Below are 20,626 nucleotides of genomic sequence, written 5' to 3' on the forward strand. Positions count from 1 at the left end.
TTCACAGATTCATTAAGTTCTATTCAAGCTCTTGTCAAGAATCCTTTTAAAATTAAAAAACAGCATCCTTATATATTTGGCATTAGACAATTATTAACTGAGTGCACTGAGAAAGGTATTTTAATAACGCTTGCTTGGATCCCTTGCCATTGTGGAATAGAGGGAAATGTTAGAGCAGATACTCTGGCAAGAGAAGCTACAATAAATGGTGACCTTTTTCCATATAAAATTTCCTACCCAGATTTATTAACTTTGCCCAAACTTTGTATGGATAAGTCGTGGCAAGAGTCCTATGATCATAGTAGTAGGCAAAAAGGAACGTATTATTATAGTTTACAATCTGAAATTTTGGTAAAACCATGGTTTTATAATATGGATTTTAATAGAAAAGGCTGTAGCATAATATCGAGACTAAGGCTTGGTCACACTTGTTCTCCACACCATCTGGCTAGATTTAAAATTATTTCCAATCCGTCCTGTTTTTGTGGTTATGAAACGGGGGATATTAACCATCTTTTATTCTCTTGTCCACTTTTCAACCGCTCCCGTTTCCTAGAGTCACTGATTGAATATAAAATTCCTTTTCCTACATCTATAAATTGTTTATTGTCTTCTAGAAAGTATGATATATATAAAATTGTATTGGATTATATATTTCTTAATAATATAGACATTTAATATACTGTATATGTTTTTTATTTATTTTTATTTTTTCCTTTTCATCATAAAATATATTATTTTATTTCTTTCTATCCTGTTCTGAATCCTCTCATAAATTCCTCTTGTCCGTTATCCACAATTTTTGAACATTTTTCTTAATTCCTGCTCGTCGTTGGCAATGCACTAACGTGCAGTCCATATAAAAAAAACGTATGTAACATGACATTTGTCAATGTCACTTATAGTTGATCTTCTAATAATAAATTTGCTAATAAGCGGCCGCTCCTTGTATTTTTACATCAACAAATTAAAAAAGTGATTAACAATATGGCTCACGATGAGAACCTGCTTAAATCGCATTTGTCCAACTACAAGTACCGAGACATTACATCACGAGAAGTCGTCGGTCTGATTCAAATGTATCGAAGTCTGACATATCGCTTAGAAGCCTTTGTGTTTAATAATGGAGTGAGGAAAGATTTACTCAATCTTGAAGGCACAATTCCAGTGAACTATAAAGGATCGTTTTACAATATCCCTGTTTGTATTTGGTTGATGGATACTCATCCGAAAAATGCACCGTTATGTTTTGTAAAACCTACAGCTGATATGTCCATAAAAGTTTCAAAATACGTCGATAGCAATGGTAAAGTTTATTTACCTTACCTACATGAATGGAATCCTAATGGCTCGACGTTATTGACACTCGTGCAGTGTATGATAACGGCGTTTGGGGAAATACCTCCAGTATTTTCAAAACCACGAAACGAAACTCAGCCGTCTTTTCCTTTTCCATCATTTATGCCTCAAACTTCAGGATATCCCTACCCTACTACCAGCTTACCTGGTCCTCCTTATCCATCAGTGACACCCTATCCTGCAACTTCTAATTTGCCATACCCCAATTTCGGTTCACCTTATCCAGGCTCTGTTAACAGTAACGGTACACCTTACGCGCAGCCAAAAACGACACCATACCCACCTTCAACTGGTTATGTTGCTCCTGATGTAGCTGGGGGAACAATAACAGAGGAGCATATTAAAGCTTCATTACTTTCAGCAGTTGAAGATAAGTTAAAAAGAAGACTCAAAGAGCAATCTCAACAGTCACAAGCTGAACTTGAAACCTTACGTCGTACGCAACAGGAGTTGCGTGAAGGTAAGTCAAGATTGGAAGATATTTTAACAAGATTGCAGAGAGAAAGAGCTGACCTAGACAAAAATGTTGCAATATTACAAGAAAAAGAGAAGGAGTTACAGTCTGCTGTAGAACATCTGGATGAACAGGAGAGTGTGGACGTGGATGAAGCAGTTGTAACCACAGCACCACTTTATTCACAACTTTTAAATGCATTTGCTGAAGAAGCTACTCTTGAGGATGCTATATATTATATGGGAGAGGCTTTACGGAAGGAAGTTATTGATTTGGATACATTTTTGAAACAAGTTCGTACCCTGGCTCGGAGACAATTCACTTTGAGAGCTCTTATGCATAAATGTAGGCAGAAGGCTCAGCTTGCATGCTAAGGATAACAGTTCCAGGTAATGTTCATTCTGTTTACAATGTTATAAATTATGTAAATGATAAGCTTGCTTGTATTACTGATACTGAGAACATTTTGTATGACACAGTTGTACTGAATGCAGCGAATTGTCCATATCAGTGCTGTTATAAGTTTTATTGCATTTCTAAATAAATAAAACAATTTGCTTATGATAGGAAGGTTGTGTTATTATAATAATGTGCCTACACATAACTGCTTTTTAGAGACTAACATCACCATTACATGTTACTGAATGACTGAACTATTTGTAATTTAATATAATTTAAATTTGACTTAATTTTGTCACAACCTGTTCTAGAACCAGTCACATTTTATTATATTCCCCAACAAAAAATGTGTCTAACAATTAGAAACGAAGGGTCATTTATATGATATACCTTTACTGTAAGCATATATTTTATAAAACACATAAGAAATACATTGATGTCAACCCATAAATACATTATAGTTTTATATGATAATAATGTAGGTACTTCTTTTTTACATAACAGAACATAAACCTCTTACAAATATTTGCATTGAATTGTATAAACTTGTACATGTTGAAAAAGCCATTTATTTAAAATATTTTTCTGATGTCCGGACAGAAAACAATGATTGTTTTTTTTTTCACATCATACTAATAAAATGGTTTTTTAAGTGTGTGTGTAGCTTACAAATAGTCGTACGTTTGTGAGATGTATCATTTACTTATTTTAATAACATTTTCATTTTAAACCTGAAAAAAATATTGGACAATAATTTATACTGAATTTATATTATATATTTCATTTTGTTTTACTTTCTTAAGTGCATTGAATTTCTGTTTGTTTTAGTTTTTAGTAATAAGTCATATTATGTCTATAGAAATTTGTAATTGTGTAGCATATATTTTATTTATCTTATGCTATAATATAATATATCGATACCTAATATGAAGAACATTGTATCTGATTTTGTTAAGTTTTCAGGAGAGCATTTTACAATTGTGTTGCATTTAAAATTGGCCAAGTGATGTTCAATAAAGCCACATCCATAATGAAGTAAATTGTTCTACTATAAATTTTTGCATTCTGTAGTATGAACTTGACCATGTTGTGATACATCAAATGGAAAGCTGTTTTTGTTCAAGTTACAATGATCTAATATATACAAAATACGTTCATTTTACTTTAAAAACATTGTATGAACAGTTCCAATAATGTAGTATATCAACTTAATGTATATTATGAACTGCTGTGATGGTGAAATTTAGTAAAAAAAATGGTATTTGTTATTTCAATGTTACTGTGTTCAAAGAAAACCAATATTATATATATTTTTATTATCGTAACAGAAATTACAATTTTCTTATGCAGAAATCTGGATTATCTTATATTATAATGAATTTTTTTTTCATCTAAAAATTGTTCAAGTGGTTGTATAAATATGCTTCCCAGATAGAAAGATACCTTTTTTCCTCTCAGTATTTTGATGGTATAGTTAGAAAACATTGTTTCATTTGTTACAATGTTCTTCATATCAGGTGTTGATATATATTGTAGAATATGTATATTTCTTTCTACAATTTGTTTTCTTCAATTTAGATTATTTTAGTTATGTAATGATATAGTATTTAGTTAACTCAATATAGCTAAATATGAAATTCACGATAGTAGAACAAAAAAAGATTAATATAGTTAAATAAGAATTCTGAATCTGATATATATCACTGGAAGAATATTATAATGCTAGATCTTCATAGATTAAATAATATAATTATTACGTAAGTAATGTATAATCTAAAACAAGTTACTTTTGTTATTCTTTTTATATATTGCTAGTTTTTCTAAGACGTGATCGTGTAAGTATATTTATACATTATATAATATCCTCTGGGACTGTATATTATCCATTGACTCAATAAAGAGTAAGACATTTATGTTTTTTTTTTTAAAGACAAAACTGACTAACATTTAAAAAACCACTCAATTACTCATATTTTTATTTTATTTTTTTAAATAAATTTTATTACGTGGATTTGATGTGCAATTCTACTAAAATGCAAAAAAAAATTAGGATGTGAGACATTTTTAATAAAATAATTCAGAACATATGACAAACATGTATGAAGTTTAAAGCTTAGCATAGAAATAAATTAATGCTCTCAAAGCAGTTTATATTCTTGTAATTTGATTATTTTTTCTCATTTTGCTTTTTTCCTTTCTTTGCTGCAGCGGCAGCAGCTTCAACATCTATAGGTGCTGGTTTCACAAATGGTATAAGTTCTCGATACTGTTCAGGCATCCAGGGTTTTAAGGCTTCAGGTACCTGATAAAAAAAATTACTTAAGAAAACCAAAAACAAAAAAAAAATGGCAAATTCACTACCACATAAGTTTATAAAATGAATGCGATTGCAGCGATGCAGCAATTGTCAAAGAATAAAAAATGTAAAATAATAGCTTTGGTTTTATACCTTTATTCCTTCTTCGGTCTGGTGAACCTCAAGAAGTGCACAGATAACTCTTGTTGTTGCACACATAGTTGCATTCAGCATGTGTACGTATTCTGTGGCAGCATTCATTTTCTTTGTTTGTCCGTATCTGTTACAATAACATTGTATTTTATAATCTTGTTCCCTAATTTGGTTCCGAAAAACATCAAGAAATATAACAACTATTTTGCGTTGAATGCTCTAATAAAAAATAATTTGCTAATTATTTGCTCACAAACAAAAAAATAACTGACTTCAATTACATCGAAAATTCTCGTAGTCAACTAAATATGCGTTATCAAAAATTACTCAAAATGTAGATGTGTATTTAATGTTTTTTTTTTTTTTTTTTAGATAATATTCTAAAAATTTCCTTATACTTCGCAAAAAAATACATGTTACTATTGCGTATGGGGGGAGGGTCTATACCTACATCACCAAATAGATGGTTAAAAAGTTGCTAAAAATATTACGTAATTGTCCGTATTTATGTAAAATGGAACCACACGACAAATTTCGGATTTTGCTTTTTTTTAAGAATACTCATTTAAAAGTGGTCTAAATTATTATTTCCCCTTGGAAATAAGGTATACTAAAAGCAGAATGGAACCAACAGCCATGATGAATATTACATAAAAAGCAAAACCGAACCACAGTACCATGGGACATTTTTGTTCAAACAAAGAAACGATATTATTATCATGTCATTTTATATAAAACAGATCCACACACACTTGGTACCATTATACATAATACATATTTTCTATTAATAACAATTATTTTTAATACAACAAATGGAAGCAAGTTTCTGTGGTATGGTTATGCGTAAATTAAATATACAATTTAATTGTCTTTTTTTTTTCGAGCTGTATCTGTATAGATCACCGATAGTAGATATTGATCTTCTAGGCATATATGTCTCGTCTAATCTGAACTTCAGATAATCATAAAATCCAAGAAAAAACTGCTGGTAAGAAAATTGGTAGCTTCAACAACGTCAGGCAATACTTTACACCGCAACAGCTTCTTACTCTGTACCAAGCACAAGTTCGATCGTGCATGGAGTACTGCAGTCGTTTATGAGATGGCTCTGCCGAGTACTAGCTTGCTACTTTGGATTCTGTGGATCGAGGCGCCGTAAGACTCATCGGTGTCGAATCACTAGTTGACTCCAGACTTCAAGTCTAGAACATCGGTGCAGGGTTGCCTGTCTGTCGGTATTTTACAGGATAAATTTCGGAGAGTGTACTCAAGAACTACAAGAAAGTCACTAACTTAAACTGGAGACGACATGAACGAGTTTTTGTTTTCTCTTTTTTTATCAGAGTTTATTATGTATACGTATATATAATATATTTGTCTATTATGACTTTTACTCAACATATATCCTTATTATTACATTTTTAAATATATTAAAAAAAAGACAAAAATATTTCAATATATAAAAATAGTAGTCCTCCGGTGGCAGATTGACGTCCAGGTCGCCGGTAGTTAAGGTAAGGCTGAGAACTCGATAGAAACTTTTAATCCATCATATGAAGAGAGAGCTTTTATAATGGTCTCATTAGTGATAATGCAATAGAAGACGACATAGATGGACTAGAGATGGTGGATTTCGAAATCTAATTTGATGATAACGTCAAATAAACGTATCTATATGTATAATTTAATATATTTTTTGGTAATTAAAGCTATATTACGATATTATAAATACATAGTTTCATTTGTATCAGTAAATCCCTGGGATGTGGTTCTTTTTTGCATATGAGAAAAGCTATCAACTAGTACATGTTAAAAGGAACCACTTGCGGATTTTCTTAATTATCTAGAAAGTTTAAGAGTATTCAGACCAAATTTGTATACACATACTTTAATTAGTAATTTATCCATGAATTTTAATAACATTTAAATTAATTTTGCTTTAGCTATAAGAGCTGCACATGTTTTTGTAAATCCTTTGATATCTCAGAAGTTTTGTTGTTGCTGGGTGGTTCCTTTTTGCATAAATATGGACAATTAATGGATGTCACCTTATTAATATTAGAAAAATCAAATTGTTTTAATGTATTAAAAACTTTGTCTCACCTCACAAGCAGTCGTCTAGCTTGGTATTCTAGACAGTTACTGCAGGAAACCAGCTCACGGAAGGCACCAGAACCTGGGAACCATGCTTCCAAATCCAGTTTCTTTGCTGCAGCATGGTTAAGTGCTCCGGACACAATGTTCACAATACGATAGGGAATTCCTAGAGTCTTACAAAACTCTTCAGCATTATTGATCATCTCATCCATCATTTTCCAAGATGCATTATCATGGGGAGATGTCAGGACAAATTGTTCCACCTTAAAGTCATACAAGAACATGAATACTGCATTATTATATTCAATTAAAATTCAAAAAGGTATATATTAATACGTGAAGCAAAACCTTGGTACTCCTTTTTACGAAAATTGCGCAGATGGAAGAGTATGAAATTTCACACACTTGTAGTTTATATGGAGTGTAGAATGCTAATATTTTTTAAAAATTATTGATTAAAATTACATTAAATTGATAAAAAAATACATTACATACACTAAGTACCAGGTATTTGACACACACACGCATATATCGACTGTCCCTACGTACAGTATCAAAACTGAAAATTTTCTATTTTTTTATTGCATGAAAAAACTACTTTTTATGTATATTTTCAAAGAAAAAAGAGAAGAAAATGCTATAAAATACACATAAAATCACATTTTTCATGAGCTTATACTCAATATCGATACTTAACAAATCATTCAGCGTAAAAAATATAAAGTGCCTTTTTTCAATTTCGATATTATACGTAGGGACAGTCGATATACTCTTCTGTTTATTGTTAAGTCTGTGTTTAAATAATGTGATGACCAGTAGGTATAATAATTACTTACCTTTTCAAACTGATGAACTCTGAAAATGCCTCTAGTATCTCGACCGTGGGATCCAACTTCTTGACGGAAACAAGTTGATAGACCTGCGTACCTAAATAAACCGTATTCCGAAATTAATAGTGTTTATAATGCTAATAAAAATAGAGTTTGTAAATTATAGGTAAAAGAACTCAATTATATTGCTTGTTTAATACTATACCTGATGGGTAAAGAGGATTCAGGAAGCCACTCATCTCTATGATAAGCAGCAATAGGTTGTTCAGAAGTAGCAATGAGATATTTTTCCTCTACAACATTGTCACCTTTGTTTTCAGATCCTTTGCCGATCACTTTGTAAAGTTCTTCATCAAATTGAGCCAACTGTGCAACTTCTTGCATCACCTATTAATGTAAATGTTGATTTTATGAATCATACTGTTTATTTGTTTATTGGATTATATTATTATTTGTACTTCAAGGAATCTATTTTAAACAACAGGGTAGTTCGGCACACATGTATGAAACACTAACGTTTCAGATAGAAAATTTTTACAATGCATTTCATAGTATGGAGATATGGGATTATTTAATACTTGAAAACACCATTATGAGGACATAACAAAATAAATTTTTTTACTGTACCTCTTTTCTCATGAAGAATGGTGTGTACAAAGGTGTATATCCACGATTTAACAATATCCTCAGTGATAGCTGAACAAGGGCTTGTTCTAAAAACACCGCAGGGCCCTTAAGATAGTAACCGCGCCCACCAGCTACTGCTGTTCCTCTTTCACCATCCATACCTTAAAAAAATTATAGATATACTTATTTAAAAAAAATCTATTTTGTTATAATAAGGGGTCGTACATTAATCACATGATGCCCCCTACCCCTACCCCCTTTGGTGAAATTTGGAAAGGTTTTAATCTCTAAAGGTTTAATCTCTCTAATTTAAGTAAATTGTATTTCTCAGAATAATGTAATTAAATACAAGTATAATCTGATTAAATTTAGAAAAATTAAGCATTGTGATATTTATAGACAGTCATTAAGATCGTTGGTTGTTTTTTATTTTTTTTAGAAATCGCGCGTTTAACGAAAAATAAATACACGTGATATCTCGATGTAAACCCTTGTGATATTTCGTGATTGTTTTCCTAACCCCCCCCCCCCGTCCTTCGAGCCTCACATGATTAATGGACCACCCCTAAAGTATTGAATGGTCACACCAAAAAAAAAAATACACTTTCTTTAGTTGTATGGTTTATAAAATAGGTCTTTACCTATAAAATTGCCGTTTTTGATGAAATAAGTTAAAGCACTTTTTTTTCTATATTTTTTATTTTTATTATTAAAAAACCTATGGAATCAATGCATTTTTGCCAAGGTAGTGGTAACTTATTGATGCCTTTCTTAAAAAACTCTGCTGGACAGGAGGCAACAAACTCTTCAAAGGCATTTTGTACTGCCTTTCGGGTATTGAATTTTTTTCCCGCCAATAAGTTATCGAAATTCTGGAAAAAGTGGAAGTCTGTAGAGGCAAGATCTGGTGAGTGCCGTGGATGACGGAGAACCTCCAACCCCAGCTCTTGTAACTTCTTCTTCTTCGTCTGCTGTGCAGTATGAGGTCGCGCGTTGTCGTGCAGGAGCAGCGGAGCCGAGCGATTGACCAAAGCTGGCTGGAGACGTACGAGCTTCCATTATTGTGTTTAGTTCTTTACAGTACACATCTGCAGTGATACTCATGCCGTTTGGTAAGAATCTGGGTGAATTACACCGGCACTAGACCACCAAACAGTTACTATCACTTTCTTAGGGGTCATTTTTCGTTTAAGGCATTGTTTAGGTACTGAAGCAGGAACTAAACAACTAGTAAACGTTGTTGATGTTGCGTGCCGCTTCTGCCACTTTGCTACCATGACTGAACTCAACTTCATAATCACTCGAATTTTTAACATATCCATGATGACGAAAAATGTAAGAATGCGATGTAAACAGAACGCTAACCATTAAAAAATGACTAATTATAAAAAATAATTCTATATTTTTAAAATAATAATTGTGTTTGCAGGCAAACGAAAAAAAACCGACTTCAATTATATCGACAAGTAATACAACATTGGTAGACGAAAAATTAGTCAATTAAATACGCATTATCAAAGATTACTCCAAAAGTTGTAATCAGATCTAGATGAAATTTAAATATGACCACATGATAAACATCGGCTTTCGATTAAGTTAAATATTATTAAACTCGGTACACCCAGTAAAAAGTTATACGGATTTTCGAGTTTCATTCGATTTCTTTGGGATCCCATCATCAGATCCTGGTTTCCTTATCATGGTACCACACCAGGGATATCTTCTTAACAAAAAAGAATTATCAAAATCGGTTCATAAACGACGAAGTTATTCCCGAACATATATACATAAAAAATAAAAAAAAAAATATATATATATATATATATATATATATATATATATGATCGAATTGAGTAACCTCCTCCTTTTTTGAAGTCGGTTAAAAATAATTTGAAATTCGAGTCCTTAATGGATTTTTTTCTTTTGTTTTGAAATAGCCAGTACAACAAAACGGCAATGTCATAGGTAAAGACCTAATATATAAGGTTTTTGGGGCTAAGAAATAATACAACACACAATAACACCTATAGATTAGAATTTAAGGAACGCAGTTAGGAGTCAAACACCTTATACATTTATCTGATTATTAAATAATTTTTTTAAACAAGTAACAAAAATGTCTTTTTTTAAATATCATATAAAAAATTGACCATTCTAGCAGGGAACAAACATATATCTCCAACTCACCATGTGCTTGCTTTAGACAATTAAATTTTGATCTGATTTTAAAAATATTTAGAATTCTCTAATGTATGGGTAACACAAAAATAAATAATAAGAAAATGAATGTCTTCAAAAGTTAAATTTAAAATTTAGTTTTATGATTTATGCTTACCATCTATCATACAAATAAGGTCCACATGAGAATATTTCTGTTTAACAGTACAGTCTCCGAAAGTTCTTTCAATGGCATTGTGGTCTTCATCATCATCTACTGGCACAGATTCATGTAAATGGTTACCAACTTCCCTGAGAGCCACAGAACGAGCCTTTTCAGCTGCTATGAGAGCTTGCTCATTATTTGTTATAGCTTCATCAATAAGTAGTCTCACCTAAAATATACATTTAAATCAAATTAATAAAAACTTTATAATTTTTATATACATTTTAAATATCAAACAATTTTGTATATATATTTATATGGAAAATAAGTTATAATTGAGTTTCTATATTATATATATTCCATACGAACAGAAAATGTAAGTATTATAACAATATTATAGAATTTATTTATTATTTTAAATATGTATATAAACCTTTTTAATCTGATTAACTGTTAAAGGTCTCAGCTGTTCACCGGTCAAGATTATTAGGTTATCTGATACTTCCTGTGGTACAGGTTCATCTTCAGGACCAACTGGCTCTTTAGTTTTCATTTTTTGACCAATTTCTTTGCTGCACACATTTTTTAATTTGTTTAAGTTATCAGCATCGTGTCGTAGTTTCCTCCATAAGGTATCTTGTTCAACTACAGTGTCTACCAAAGCAACATCTTTAAAACGTTTTCGCTGATTTTCGCGAATTTTATCTGGGTTTCCATCCTTGTCCGCACGAAATAAGTCTAAGTCGAGAACCATTGTGATAGCAACGTGAAATACGAAAACTTAGAAAAAAGATTTTAATTCATACAACGATTTTATGGTGTTATTGCTATTGATATGACGAAATCCTAAGTTTTAAAAAGTGCCGATTGTCGATTCCGATTGCTGACGGTGTGACAGATTTATGATGACAGGATGACTGCATGCGGAAGTGAATGAGTGAAAGGTGTTGTTCAGAAAAATGTTTCATAACATTATAATTATATTTTTAGCATTGTAACTTATCTTCTTTTATATAATTAATTATTTAAATAAAAAATATAAAATTTGCATACTGTTTATAATAATTTAGGAAAATTATAAGAACAACTTAATATCCTTGATTTACTTCTAAAAAAATATTCTTCAGGAACAAACACTTTCTTCATTTCTTGATAGGGTATAATGATGTACTCATTTTGATACATATGAACAATTTTTGAATTCATATTAGATTTGCTTATTATAATAATAACTATTAAACAAATTGTATAAGAATTAGCCGTGATGGAATTAGCGGACAAATAAATTATTAAACAAACAACGACCGATAAATTAATAAGATGGTAAGATTGGTAAGTTTAACTTTGGAGACATTTGCGATAAAGTAGCAACATAACACTAATATGTCAAATTTGCGATTGGTCGGCTGCTTTTTATTTATCTATGGTCGGCTGTATTTGAGTACATATTTTCCATATTTTCTTGAATGTTTTGTATACTATGATAATCCTATCAGATACCAGATGAAAAAATAAATCTTCGTCGTTCCCTTAAAGACTGTAAGTGATCAAATGTGTCGATAACGACTAATATGTGTATTATTTTTCCCATATTGTTTACACGTCTCCAATATCCTTTTCTAATCTATTTACAAAGGGGAGTATACTTGTTGACGAAATCGAATGAACACTGAAATTTAAGCATCTTGATGCAGAATATTTAGTTATTAACATAAAATAACTATAGCTGGGTCGTAATTTTTCAATTACCGCCCTTATTATAGCAACCTAATTATCGGCGTACCCCATCACAGCTAGAACTTGTGGTAGTACTTTATATACAAAACGCATTTTAAGCGTATATCATCGTTCATTTACAGGAAATGATAAAATGATTCCACTTAAAGATAATCAAGATGTGGCAGCTTTCCTTGTCACAAAACACTCCTGGAAGGGAAAGTACAAAAGAGTGTTTTCTATCGGTACCCATGGCATCACAACATACAACCCAGATCGTTTGGAGGTGACGAATAAATGGCTGTACTCGGATGTGGTTACCATTGCTTCGTCCAAGCATTCAAATTCAGCTGCCAATCATGACTTTACTCTGGTCATGAAGAAAGAGAAAAAAGTAGATTCAATGAAATTTTCATCAGAACATAAGTGTCTTATTTTAACAGAAGCCTTTAAATACAGACATTTGTTTGCAGAAAAACCCAAAGATATACTTGTAAGTTCATTAATCTCATAAATAATGTAATAAAATCTTATAACTGCATTAAACATTATTTAGATTTATTAAATACTTTTAATCAAATATGAAATTATAATTTTAGAGATATCAAGCGTACAAGCATCACTGGAGCGGCACACGCTTGCCTGTAGTGCTTGAAGTTGGACCATGTGCTCTAGAACAGCTGGATCCCTCAACACACACTCTGCTAGCTAGCTATCCATACTCTGATATCCAAGGAATTTTGCCTGTAAGAGATATACCAGGAGGATTTGTACTGGCTGTAGGTGGATACAGTCGTCTTCATCTCTTCTCCAATGCACAAGATCACCAAATGATTATAAACAAAATGCTCGAAATGGCCAGTTTAACAATGAGCATAAGTATAAAAGTGCTATCTACAACAATTACTCTTGATGATTATCATAACCAAAGATTTGGTAAATACAGGTAAGAGAAATTATAACACTTCAAAAATTGTGCAATTTTTTTAAGCCCTAATTTTTTTAAATAGGTATGTCTTGCAGTAGAAATACAGTAGATCAATTATTTTTTGTTTAAAATAACATTGGAGAGTTATGTAAGAGAAAGTGTTAAGAGTGTATAGAGATGCCTTAAGAATGAAGCAAATGGATAATTAAAAACCAATTAACACTGTAGAATGCTTAGAAAAAAAATGACATATTTATATCATATTGTAAATGAGATATGGTATGGAAAAATAGAAGTACAAAGTACTCAAAAATAGCCTAATACCATCTACATTTTTTCATAAGTCCCTAAATTTATAAATGAAGTGAAAGGAGTGGAAGTTATGACATATATTTAACACAGTCCAATTAATAATAATGATTAACTATGTTAGCTTTGAAATAGTTGTTTTAGTAATTACATTGACCTTCCTCATGTTATCTGTCATATTTATAATGATCATATCATATTAAAAACAATTGTGTATGTCTGATAACATAAAACATAGGATTTGGATACATTGCTCTGGCAGTCCTATGATTCACTGTTTATCAAAGTATTATAGCGATTTTTTTAATAAATATGTATATATAACTAATTCATAATTTTTATATAAAAAAAAAGTATATGAAATCATATAAATACTGATATTTCCTATTGATTTTGTAATTCTTATTACTACAACAATTTTTTGAACCTATATTTATAACTTCAATTATACGTAATTATAAATTGTTTATTAGATTTGGAGCATGTGTTTATCACACATAAGAATATTAATTTATTAAATTTTGAAAACAATATTACAAAGTAAATATTAGATGCATGTTATATTATTTTTATTATATTTGAACATTAATTGATGTATGTTATGTTAGTGTTTTTGCCAATGTGTAATGTAATTTGTTTTTAATTTATACTTAAATTTTAGTTACAAATTTCTGTAACTAAAAAGTGTTAAAAAAATTTAACATTTTTTCAGTGGTGATCAACATCAGACTTCATTGAGTGAGTTTATGGTCCACAAGGTGAATCCTGCTCGCCATATGGAACCCATGCGCAGGACACTGTGCCTCTCCGATACTTGCATTCTTGAGAGAGATCCACAGACTTATTCTGTAAGTTGTAACAAATTGATATGTCAACCACAACAAGTTACAAATTACAACAATCACATTACATTACAGCCTATACAGTCCACTGCTGGACATAGGCCTCCACAAGTTTACGCCAAAAATAACGTGAACTCATGTGTTTTGCCCATAGTCACCACGCTGGGCAAACGGTTTGGTGACCGCAGTACTGGCTTTGTCGCACCGAAGACGCTGCTGCCCGTCTTCGGCCTGTGTATTTCAAAGCCAGCAGTTGGATGGTTATCCCGCCATCGGTCGTCTTCTTAAGTTCCAAGGTGGTTGTGGAACCTTGTTATCCCTTAGTCGCCTCTTACGACACCCACGGGAAGAGAGGGGGTGGCTAAATTCTTTAGTGCCATAGCCACACAGCACAAATTACAACAATCAATTGTACTTAATTTTTTTTTTTGAAATTAAATAATATATTTATAGTATTATAAATATTGTATCATAATGTGGTTATATCAGTTTGATTAGCATCTACTTTGGTGTTTCTGCCGATTTTTAGATTTTAACTAAAAGTTGTGTAAGCATAAATAAGCCATTTTTTACAGGTTGTGTGTTTGCGGCCGTTGTGCGACGTTTTTGCTTTAGTTCGTGATCCCGATCATCCTCAGAAGTTTGCCATTGAATATTTGAATGGACAGACTCGCACATATTTAGCTGGAGAAAGGTTTACATTTTTAATTAGTTTTCAATATAAATTTGTGGCCATTAGGAAGACTTTATTTCTATAATTAATATAACAATTGATAATAGTTTAATATATTAGACTATTTTAATATATTGAGTAGCAGTGTTATACGGTTGTCACAGGGATGCGTTGCTGGCGTCGCTAGTGGACGGTGTGCGATCAGCAGGGCAGCGTGACGTGCACGTGCGCTCTTCACGCACGCCGCGCGGATGGCGCCTCGGGCCGCTGCACCACGCCGTGGACGAGGAGACCGAGGCCAACCACCTCAAGTGAGCGCGCACATAGTGTAACACACACGCACACGCACACACACGTCGCTGGCGCCTCGGGCCGCTGCACCACGCCGTGGACGAGGAGACCGAGGCGAACCACCTCAAGTGAGCGCGCACATAGTGTAACACACACGCACACGCACACACACGTCGCTGGCGCCTCGGGCCGCTGCACCACGCCGTGGACGAGGAGACCGAGGCCAACCACCTCAAGTGAGCGCGCACATAGTGTAACACACACGCACACACACGTCGCTGGCGCCTCGGGCCGCTGCACCACGCCGTGGACGAGGAGACCGAGGCCAACCACCTCAAGTGAGCGCGCACATAGTGTAACACACACGCACACGCACACACACGTCGCTGGCGCCTCGGGCCGCTGCACCACGCCGTGGACGAGGAGACCGAGGCCAACCACCTCAAGTGAGCGCGCACATAGTGTAACACACACGCACACGCACACACACGTCGCTGGCGCCTCGGGCCGCTGCACCACGCCGTGGACGAGGAGACCGAGGCCAACCACCTCAAGTGAGCGCGCACATAGTGTAACACACACGCACACGCACACACACGTCGCTGGCGCCTCGGGCCGCTGCACCACGCCGTGGACGAGGAGACCGAGGCCAACCACCTCAAGTGAGCGCGCACATAGTGTAACACACACGCACACGCACACACACGTCGCTGGCGCCTCGGGCCGCTGCACCACGCCGTGGACGAGGAGACCGAGGCCAACCACCTCAAGTGAGCGCGCACATAGTGTAACACACACGCACACGCACACACACGTCGCTGGCGCCTCGGGCCGCTGCACCACGCCGTGGACGAGGAGACCGAGGCCAACCACCTCAAGTGAGCGCGCACATAGTGTAACACACACGCACACGTACACACACGTCGCTGGCGCCTCGGGCCGCTGCACCACGCCGTGGACGAGGAGACCGAGGCCAACCACCTCAAGTGAGCGCGCACATAGTGTAACACACACGCACACGCACACACACGTCGCTGGCGCCTCGGGCCGCTGCACCACGCCGTGGACGAGGAGACCGAGGCCAACCACCTCAAGTGAGCGCGCACATAGTGTAACACACACGCACACGCACACACACGTCGCTGGCGCCTCGGGCCGCTGCACCACGCCGTGGACGAGGAGACCGAGGCCAACCACCTCAAGTGAGCGCGCACATAGTGTAACACACACGCACACGCACACACACGTCGCTGGCGCCTCGGGCCGCTGCACCACGCCGTGGACGAGGAGACCGAGGCCAACCACCTCAAGTGAGCGCGCACATAGTGTAACACACACGCACACGCACACACACGTCGCTGGCGCCTCGGGCCGCTGCACCACGCCGTGGACGAGGAGACCGAGGCCAACCACCTCAAGTGAGCGCGCACATAGTGTAACACACACGCACACGCACACACACGTCGCTGGCGCCTCGGGCCGCTGCACCACGCCGTGGACGAGGAGACCGATGCCAACCACATCAAGGCAATTGTTATAAATTATTTAGCTAAATGATGCCTTATCATTGCGTTGCAGCTAATAAACAATTTTCAACACATTTAGTTCAGATAAAGAACTTATGCAATATGTCATATGGTAGAAAAGGAATATTTACCAGTTTTTTTTTTTACAGATTGTTTCAAAATCCAGTAGGAATGTCAAGATCAGAAGTTATCGAGCGTTTTAATGCGAATGTCGGTTATAGCGGCCTAATATACTCCGTCAGTCAGGATGTAAGTTATTACTTTTAAGATAACTAAATGGTCATTTTTTTTTCTTGTTGGATTTTTATTTTTAGACCTAGTTATTCTAATTATAAGAGTATTAACATTAATCCATTAATATCTTTATACTTAACCATGTATTTTTATAGAATGGTAATGAAAATGTTTGTATTAAGAATTTTTCATACTACTTCATTGGAACATTTTAGTAGCGATTTTAAATATTAAGCTTAATTTACATTTGTAACTGTCCACTATATGTAGTCGCACAATATTAACATACGTTATAGCTTCCTCATAATCATGTTTAAATTTGGGCATGTTAATTTAATGTTGTTGCCTTGTAGGCTCGTCCCCTGTTGTGGCTGTTTCTTACGTGGGATCTTGTAAGTCCCTCTAAATGTTATTATTATCTGTTCCCTCGCCTACTTGCCATATAAGAGCTGGCCTAAACTACATTTTAAAGATTTATTTTATTTTTAATTTAACATAATTATAAAATTAAATACCATTTCTAAGCTATGCATAAAACAATCGATCAAATAGAAATAGTAGTATAGACGAAGGTTTGTAGCAAAATTATTGCTTCTATTTAACCAATTTTTTTTGTAATAGCTTAGAAATATTATGTAACTTATGTGGTTTGATTAATGTGTGTGACATAAAAATGCACATATAAAGTAGTCAGGGCTAGCTCTGTCATTGATCATGCCTTGGGATAAACATTAGGGATGGTTTAGAAAAATCGAATGTATAATGTACATAGTAGTACTAAAATTGTAAAAAATAGTATTTTACTCATGGTTTGGCTAAGGATATGACTCATCTAACACTTTCTTTTCATTTGGGATTTATGAGTACCATATTATACTATTATACTTTATACTATAATTTATAAGAAGAATTTTATATAATTAATAGTATAAAGTTTGTAATTACATAAATGTAGTACAATTGTGAACTAAAATGTTGCTAGTGCCTACTATTGTCAATGGGTCCGGAAGATAATGTAAATAGCCTCTTGACCTTTTATTTACACTTATTAATAACTTTTTGTTGGTAGTTTTTACAATACATGTTGTAATATAGGCGAATAAAAAATACAAAAAAATTAATTCGTCTATAAAAATATTTGAATGAACTTTGAACGTTGAAATAATATCCATGATAGGTAGGGTAAAAGCAAGAGAGAAAAAATAGTAACTCGAATAGAAAAACAATAAATCTACCTTAAATCGATACTAATTTCTAATAGAATGTTAGGAGTAAAATTGTGCCAAATAATTATTTCATATTATGTAATATCAATGACGTAACGAGAAATCGCGTAACATTTTTGTCCTTTACGTACACTTTGACCGGATAATTGCCCCCCCCCTCTTCCCCGGCCTGCGTTATAGTAAAGTGTAGCTATGGCACTGTGGTCGCGCAGAGGCTGTTCGCGGAGAACAAGGAGAAGCTGATTACGGGCGCGCTGGCCGCCGTCATGAGCAGCGCGCCCGCCGCCGGCGGCCTGTCGCTGCGCGAGCTGGAGGCGCAGTTCCACGCGCTGCGCCGCCTGTGCGCCAGCAAGGTGGGCTTCGCGGCCTTCACCGCGCTGCCCGGGTACGGCTCGCTCTGTGCATACATTGCGGGTTCATTGCATACATAACTTACTTTATGCGGCTAGATGAAATTTTTTTTTGCCAAATTACTTTGGATTAAAATGAGTTTTACAATGTTTAAAAAAAAGGCTTTTTTGGTTGCGAGGATTACCGCTTACACTTTATTTTTACTTTTTGTATATAATTCTATTTTCTATACTATTCCTATATAATGTGTTATACAATAATAGTTCTCAAAATTTTTTAACATTACATTCACAAATAAGTCATTCCGAACAAAGAAGAAAACTCCGTGTAAAAATTATAGCAGTTATAATTTTAAGAATCGATTTTTATATTTTTGAAGCCTGAGTGGCAGCGTGATAATAAGGTGAATCCTAAACCTTTGCACGTCAAGTATTGAGTGTAGTCGTAAGTAACGCGCACACGTCGTGCTCCCGGCAGGTTCCGCGAGTGGATGGGCGCGGCGGTGGTGAGCGCGCTGCGGCGCGAGTGCGCGGCGTGCTCGCACGCGGCGCTGGACGCGCTGTGCGCGCTGCTGCAGCCCATGCACGCCGAGCCCGACCTGCGCCAGGAGCAGCTCAACAAGGCCAGCATGCTGGCCTCCGCGCCCTTCCTCGACGGCCTACTGGCCATGTGGGCGGCGCACGTCGTCAGTACCGCTCACTCTACTCTTACACTATATTGAGTATCCTCCTCCTTTTTTTGAACTCGGTTAAAAATGGAATTCTGTTATTATAATCGTATTACAATTTCTGAAAATTCTGGTACCAGAATTCTGTTTAATCTCGTACATCATATGACCAGCCTGTTGGAGTAGTTTGCAGTGAATCTATTTTCTCTCCAGGGTTTGTGGGTTCGGTTCCCACTCCGAGTCTGGTTGTAATAAATATATTTATTTATATAAGTATTATTGGTGTGTATTTATGAAGAAAAAAAAAAACATATATTGTTACCTATAACAAGTATTATGTTGCTTACCTTAGAAATAGACGACCGTGTGCGAATGTTATGCTGGGTGGTTACGGCATTAAAGAATATAGCCAACCCCTCTCTTCCTGTGGATGTCGTAAGAGGATAACGCAGTTCCACTACCACATTGGAACTCATAAAGCTGACCGATGGCGGGATAACCATCCAACTGCTGGCTTTGAAATACACAGGCCGAAGACGGGCAGAAGCGTCTTCGGTGCGACAAAGCCAGCCCTGCGATCACCAACCTGCCTGCCCAGCCTGGTGACTATGGACAATACACATGAGTTCATGCCATTTTTGGCGTGAACTTGTCGAGGCCTATGTCCAGCAGTGGACTGCAATAGGCTGAGATAATGATGATGATGTGCGAATGTTATAAAAAATAGATCATAGTACAAAGATATACGTGCGCAGACGGCGGGCACGGGTGCGCTAGTAGTGGCGGCCATGCTGGACTTCCTCACGTTCGCGCTGTGCGTGCCCTACAGCGAGACCACGGACGGGAAGCAGTTCGACCAGCTGCTCGAGATGGTGGCCAGCCGCGGACGTATCATCTTTAAGCTTTTTGAGGTGCATTTTTGTTTTTTTTTTGGTTTACTAACATCGACTGATATTTCTGTTTCTACCCGATATGCACACAAAATTTAATAAAAATTAGTCAAGTAGCTATTTCGGAGGAGTGTGGTAACTAACATTGTGACACGAGAATTTTATATATTAGAATATATTTATATATATACTCTAATGTAGTCGTTTTTTCTTTATTCGTAATGTTTATCTTATTACTTTTTTATTCTAGCTAACCACGTAAATATGAATAGAGAGGTTAAGGTCGTAACGGCTCTCTCGAGCTACACATATACTATACTCTGTTTTTTTCGCTACGGACTAAATTGCAATGTCAGTTTTCGAAATAATGATACCAGCTTTTTAGTAATAGTACTGTACTACGAAACCGGTTTTATGAATCGTAATTTTTTACTT

At 35.3% G+C, this 20,626-nt stretch overlaps 3 protein-coding genes across 3 annotated transcripts in view; 2 read left to right on the plus strand and 1 right to left on the minus strand.

Moving 5' to 3' along the window:
* The first annotated feature begins 900 nt into the window (after nucleotides 1-900).
* Nucleotides 901-2,379, plus strand: LOC123661369 (tumor susceptibility gene 101 protein). Its single transcript, XM_045596335.1, has one exon. It carries the CDS (start codon nucleotides 988-990, stop codon nucleotides 2,185-2,187), a length of 1,200 nt encoding a protein of 399 aa, XP_045452291.1. The 5' UTR covers nucleotides 901-987; the 3' UTR covers nucleotides 2,188-2,379.
* A 1,884-nt stretch (nucleotides 2,380-4,263) lies between these two features.
* Nucleotides 4,264-11,471, minus strand: LOC123661368 (serine--tRNA ligase, cytoplasmic). The gene is made up of 8 exons (XM_045596334.1): nucleotides 10,972-11,471; nucleotides 10,551-10,767; nucleotides 8,216-8,376; nucleotides 7,794-7,975; nucleotides 7,595-7,685; nucleotides 6,765-7,021; nucleotides 4,662-4,788; nucleotides 4,264-4,514 (listed from the first exon to the last, which is right to left on the minus strand). The coding sequence occupies exons 1-8, from the start codon at nucleotides 11,290-11,292 to the stop codon at nucleotides 4,380-4,382; spliced, it is 1,491 nt and encodes a 496-aa protein (XP_045452290.1). The 5' UTR covers nucleotides 11,293-11,471; the 3' UTR covers nucleotides 4,264-4,379.
* Nucleotides 11,472-12,408: 937 nt separating this feature from the next.
* Nucleotides 12,409-20,626, plus strand: part of LOC123661760 (dnaJ homolog subfamily C member 13) — a 38,489-nt gene continuing 30,271 nt past the window's right edge. Inside the window, exons 1-9 of the mRNA XM_045596701.1 lie at nucleotides 12,409-12,747; nucleotides 12,854-13,200; nucleotides 14,204-14,339; nucleotides 14,909-15,027; nucleotides 15,171-15,317; nucleotides 16,973-17,072; nucleotides 18,496-18,668; nucleotides 19,112-19,319; nucleotides 20,057-20,212. Of these exons, the coding sequence (XP_045452657.1) occupies nucleotides 12,409-12,747; nucleotides 12,854-13,200; nucleotides 14,204-14,339; nucleotides 14,909-15,027; nucleotides 15,171-15,317; nucleotides 16,973-17,072; nucleotides 18,496-18,668; nucleotides 19,112-19,319; nucleotides 20,057-20,212 (1,725 nt within the window). The remainder of the gene's footprint in view (nucleotides 12,748-12,853; nucleotides 13,201-14,203; nucleotides 14,340-14,908; nucleotides 15,028-15,170; nucleotides 15,318-16,972; nucleotides 17,073-18,495; nucleotides 18,669-19,111; nucleotides 19,320-20,056; nucleotides 20,213-20,626) is intronic.

Source organism: Melitaea cinxia, chromosome 17 (genome assembly GCF_905220565.1).
Source record: "Melitaea cinxia chromosome 17, ilMelCinx1.1, whole genome shotgun sequence".
Taxonomy (NCBI): Eukaryota; Metazoa; Arthropoda; class Insecta; order Lepidoptera; family Nymphalidae; genus Melitaea; species Melitaea cinxia.

What these genes read in the sequence shown, in the direction of transcription:
- LOC123661368 (XM_045596334.1), bottom strand. Translation starts at nt 11,292, where the DNA reads ATGGTTCTCGACTTAGACTTATTTCGTGCGGACAAGGATGGAAACCCA. An exon ending in CATTCTTCATGAGAAAAGAG is followed by an intron (nt 7,976 to 8,215) that starts GTACAGTAAAAA and finishes TTACATTAATAG; the next exon opens with GTGATGCAAGAAGTTGCACA. An exon ending in GCTAGACGACTGCTTGTGAG is followed by an intron (nt 4,789 to 6,764) that starts GTGAGACAAAGT and finishes TTATTGTAACAG; the next exon opens with ATACGGACAAACAAAGAAAA.
- LOC123661369 (XM_045596335.1), top strand. Translation starts at nt 988, where the DNA reads ATGGCTCACGATGAGAACCTGCTTAAATCGCATTTGTCCAACTACAAG.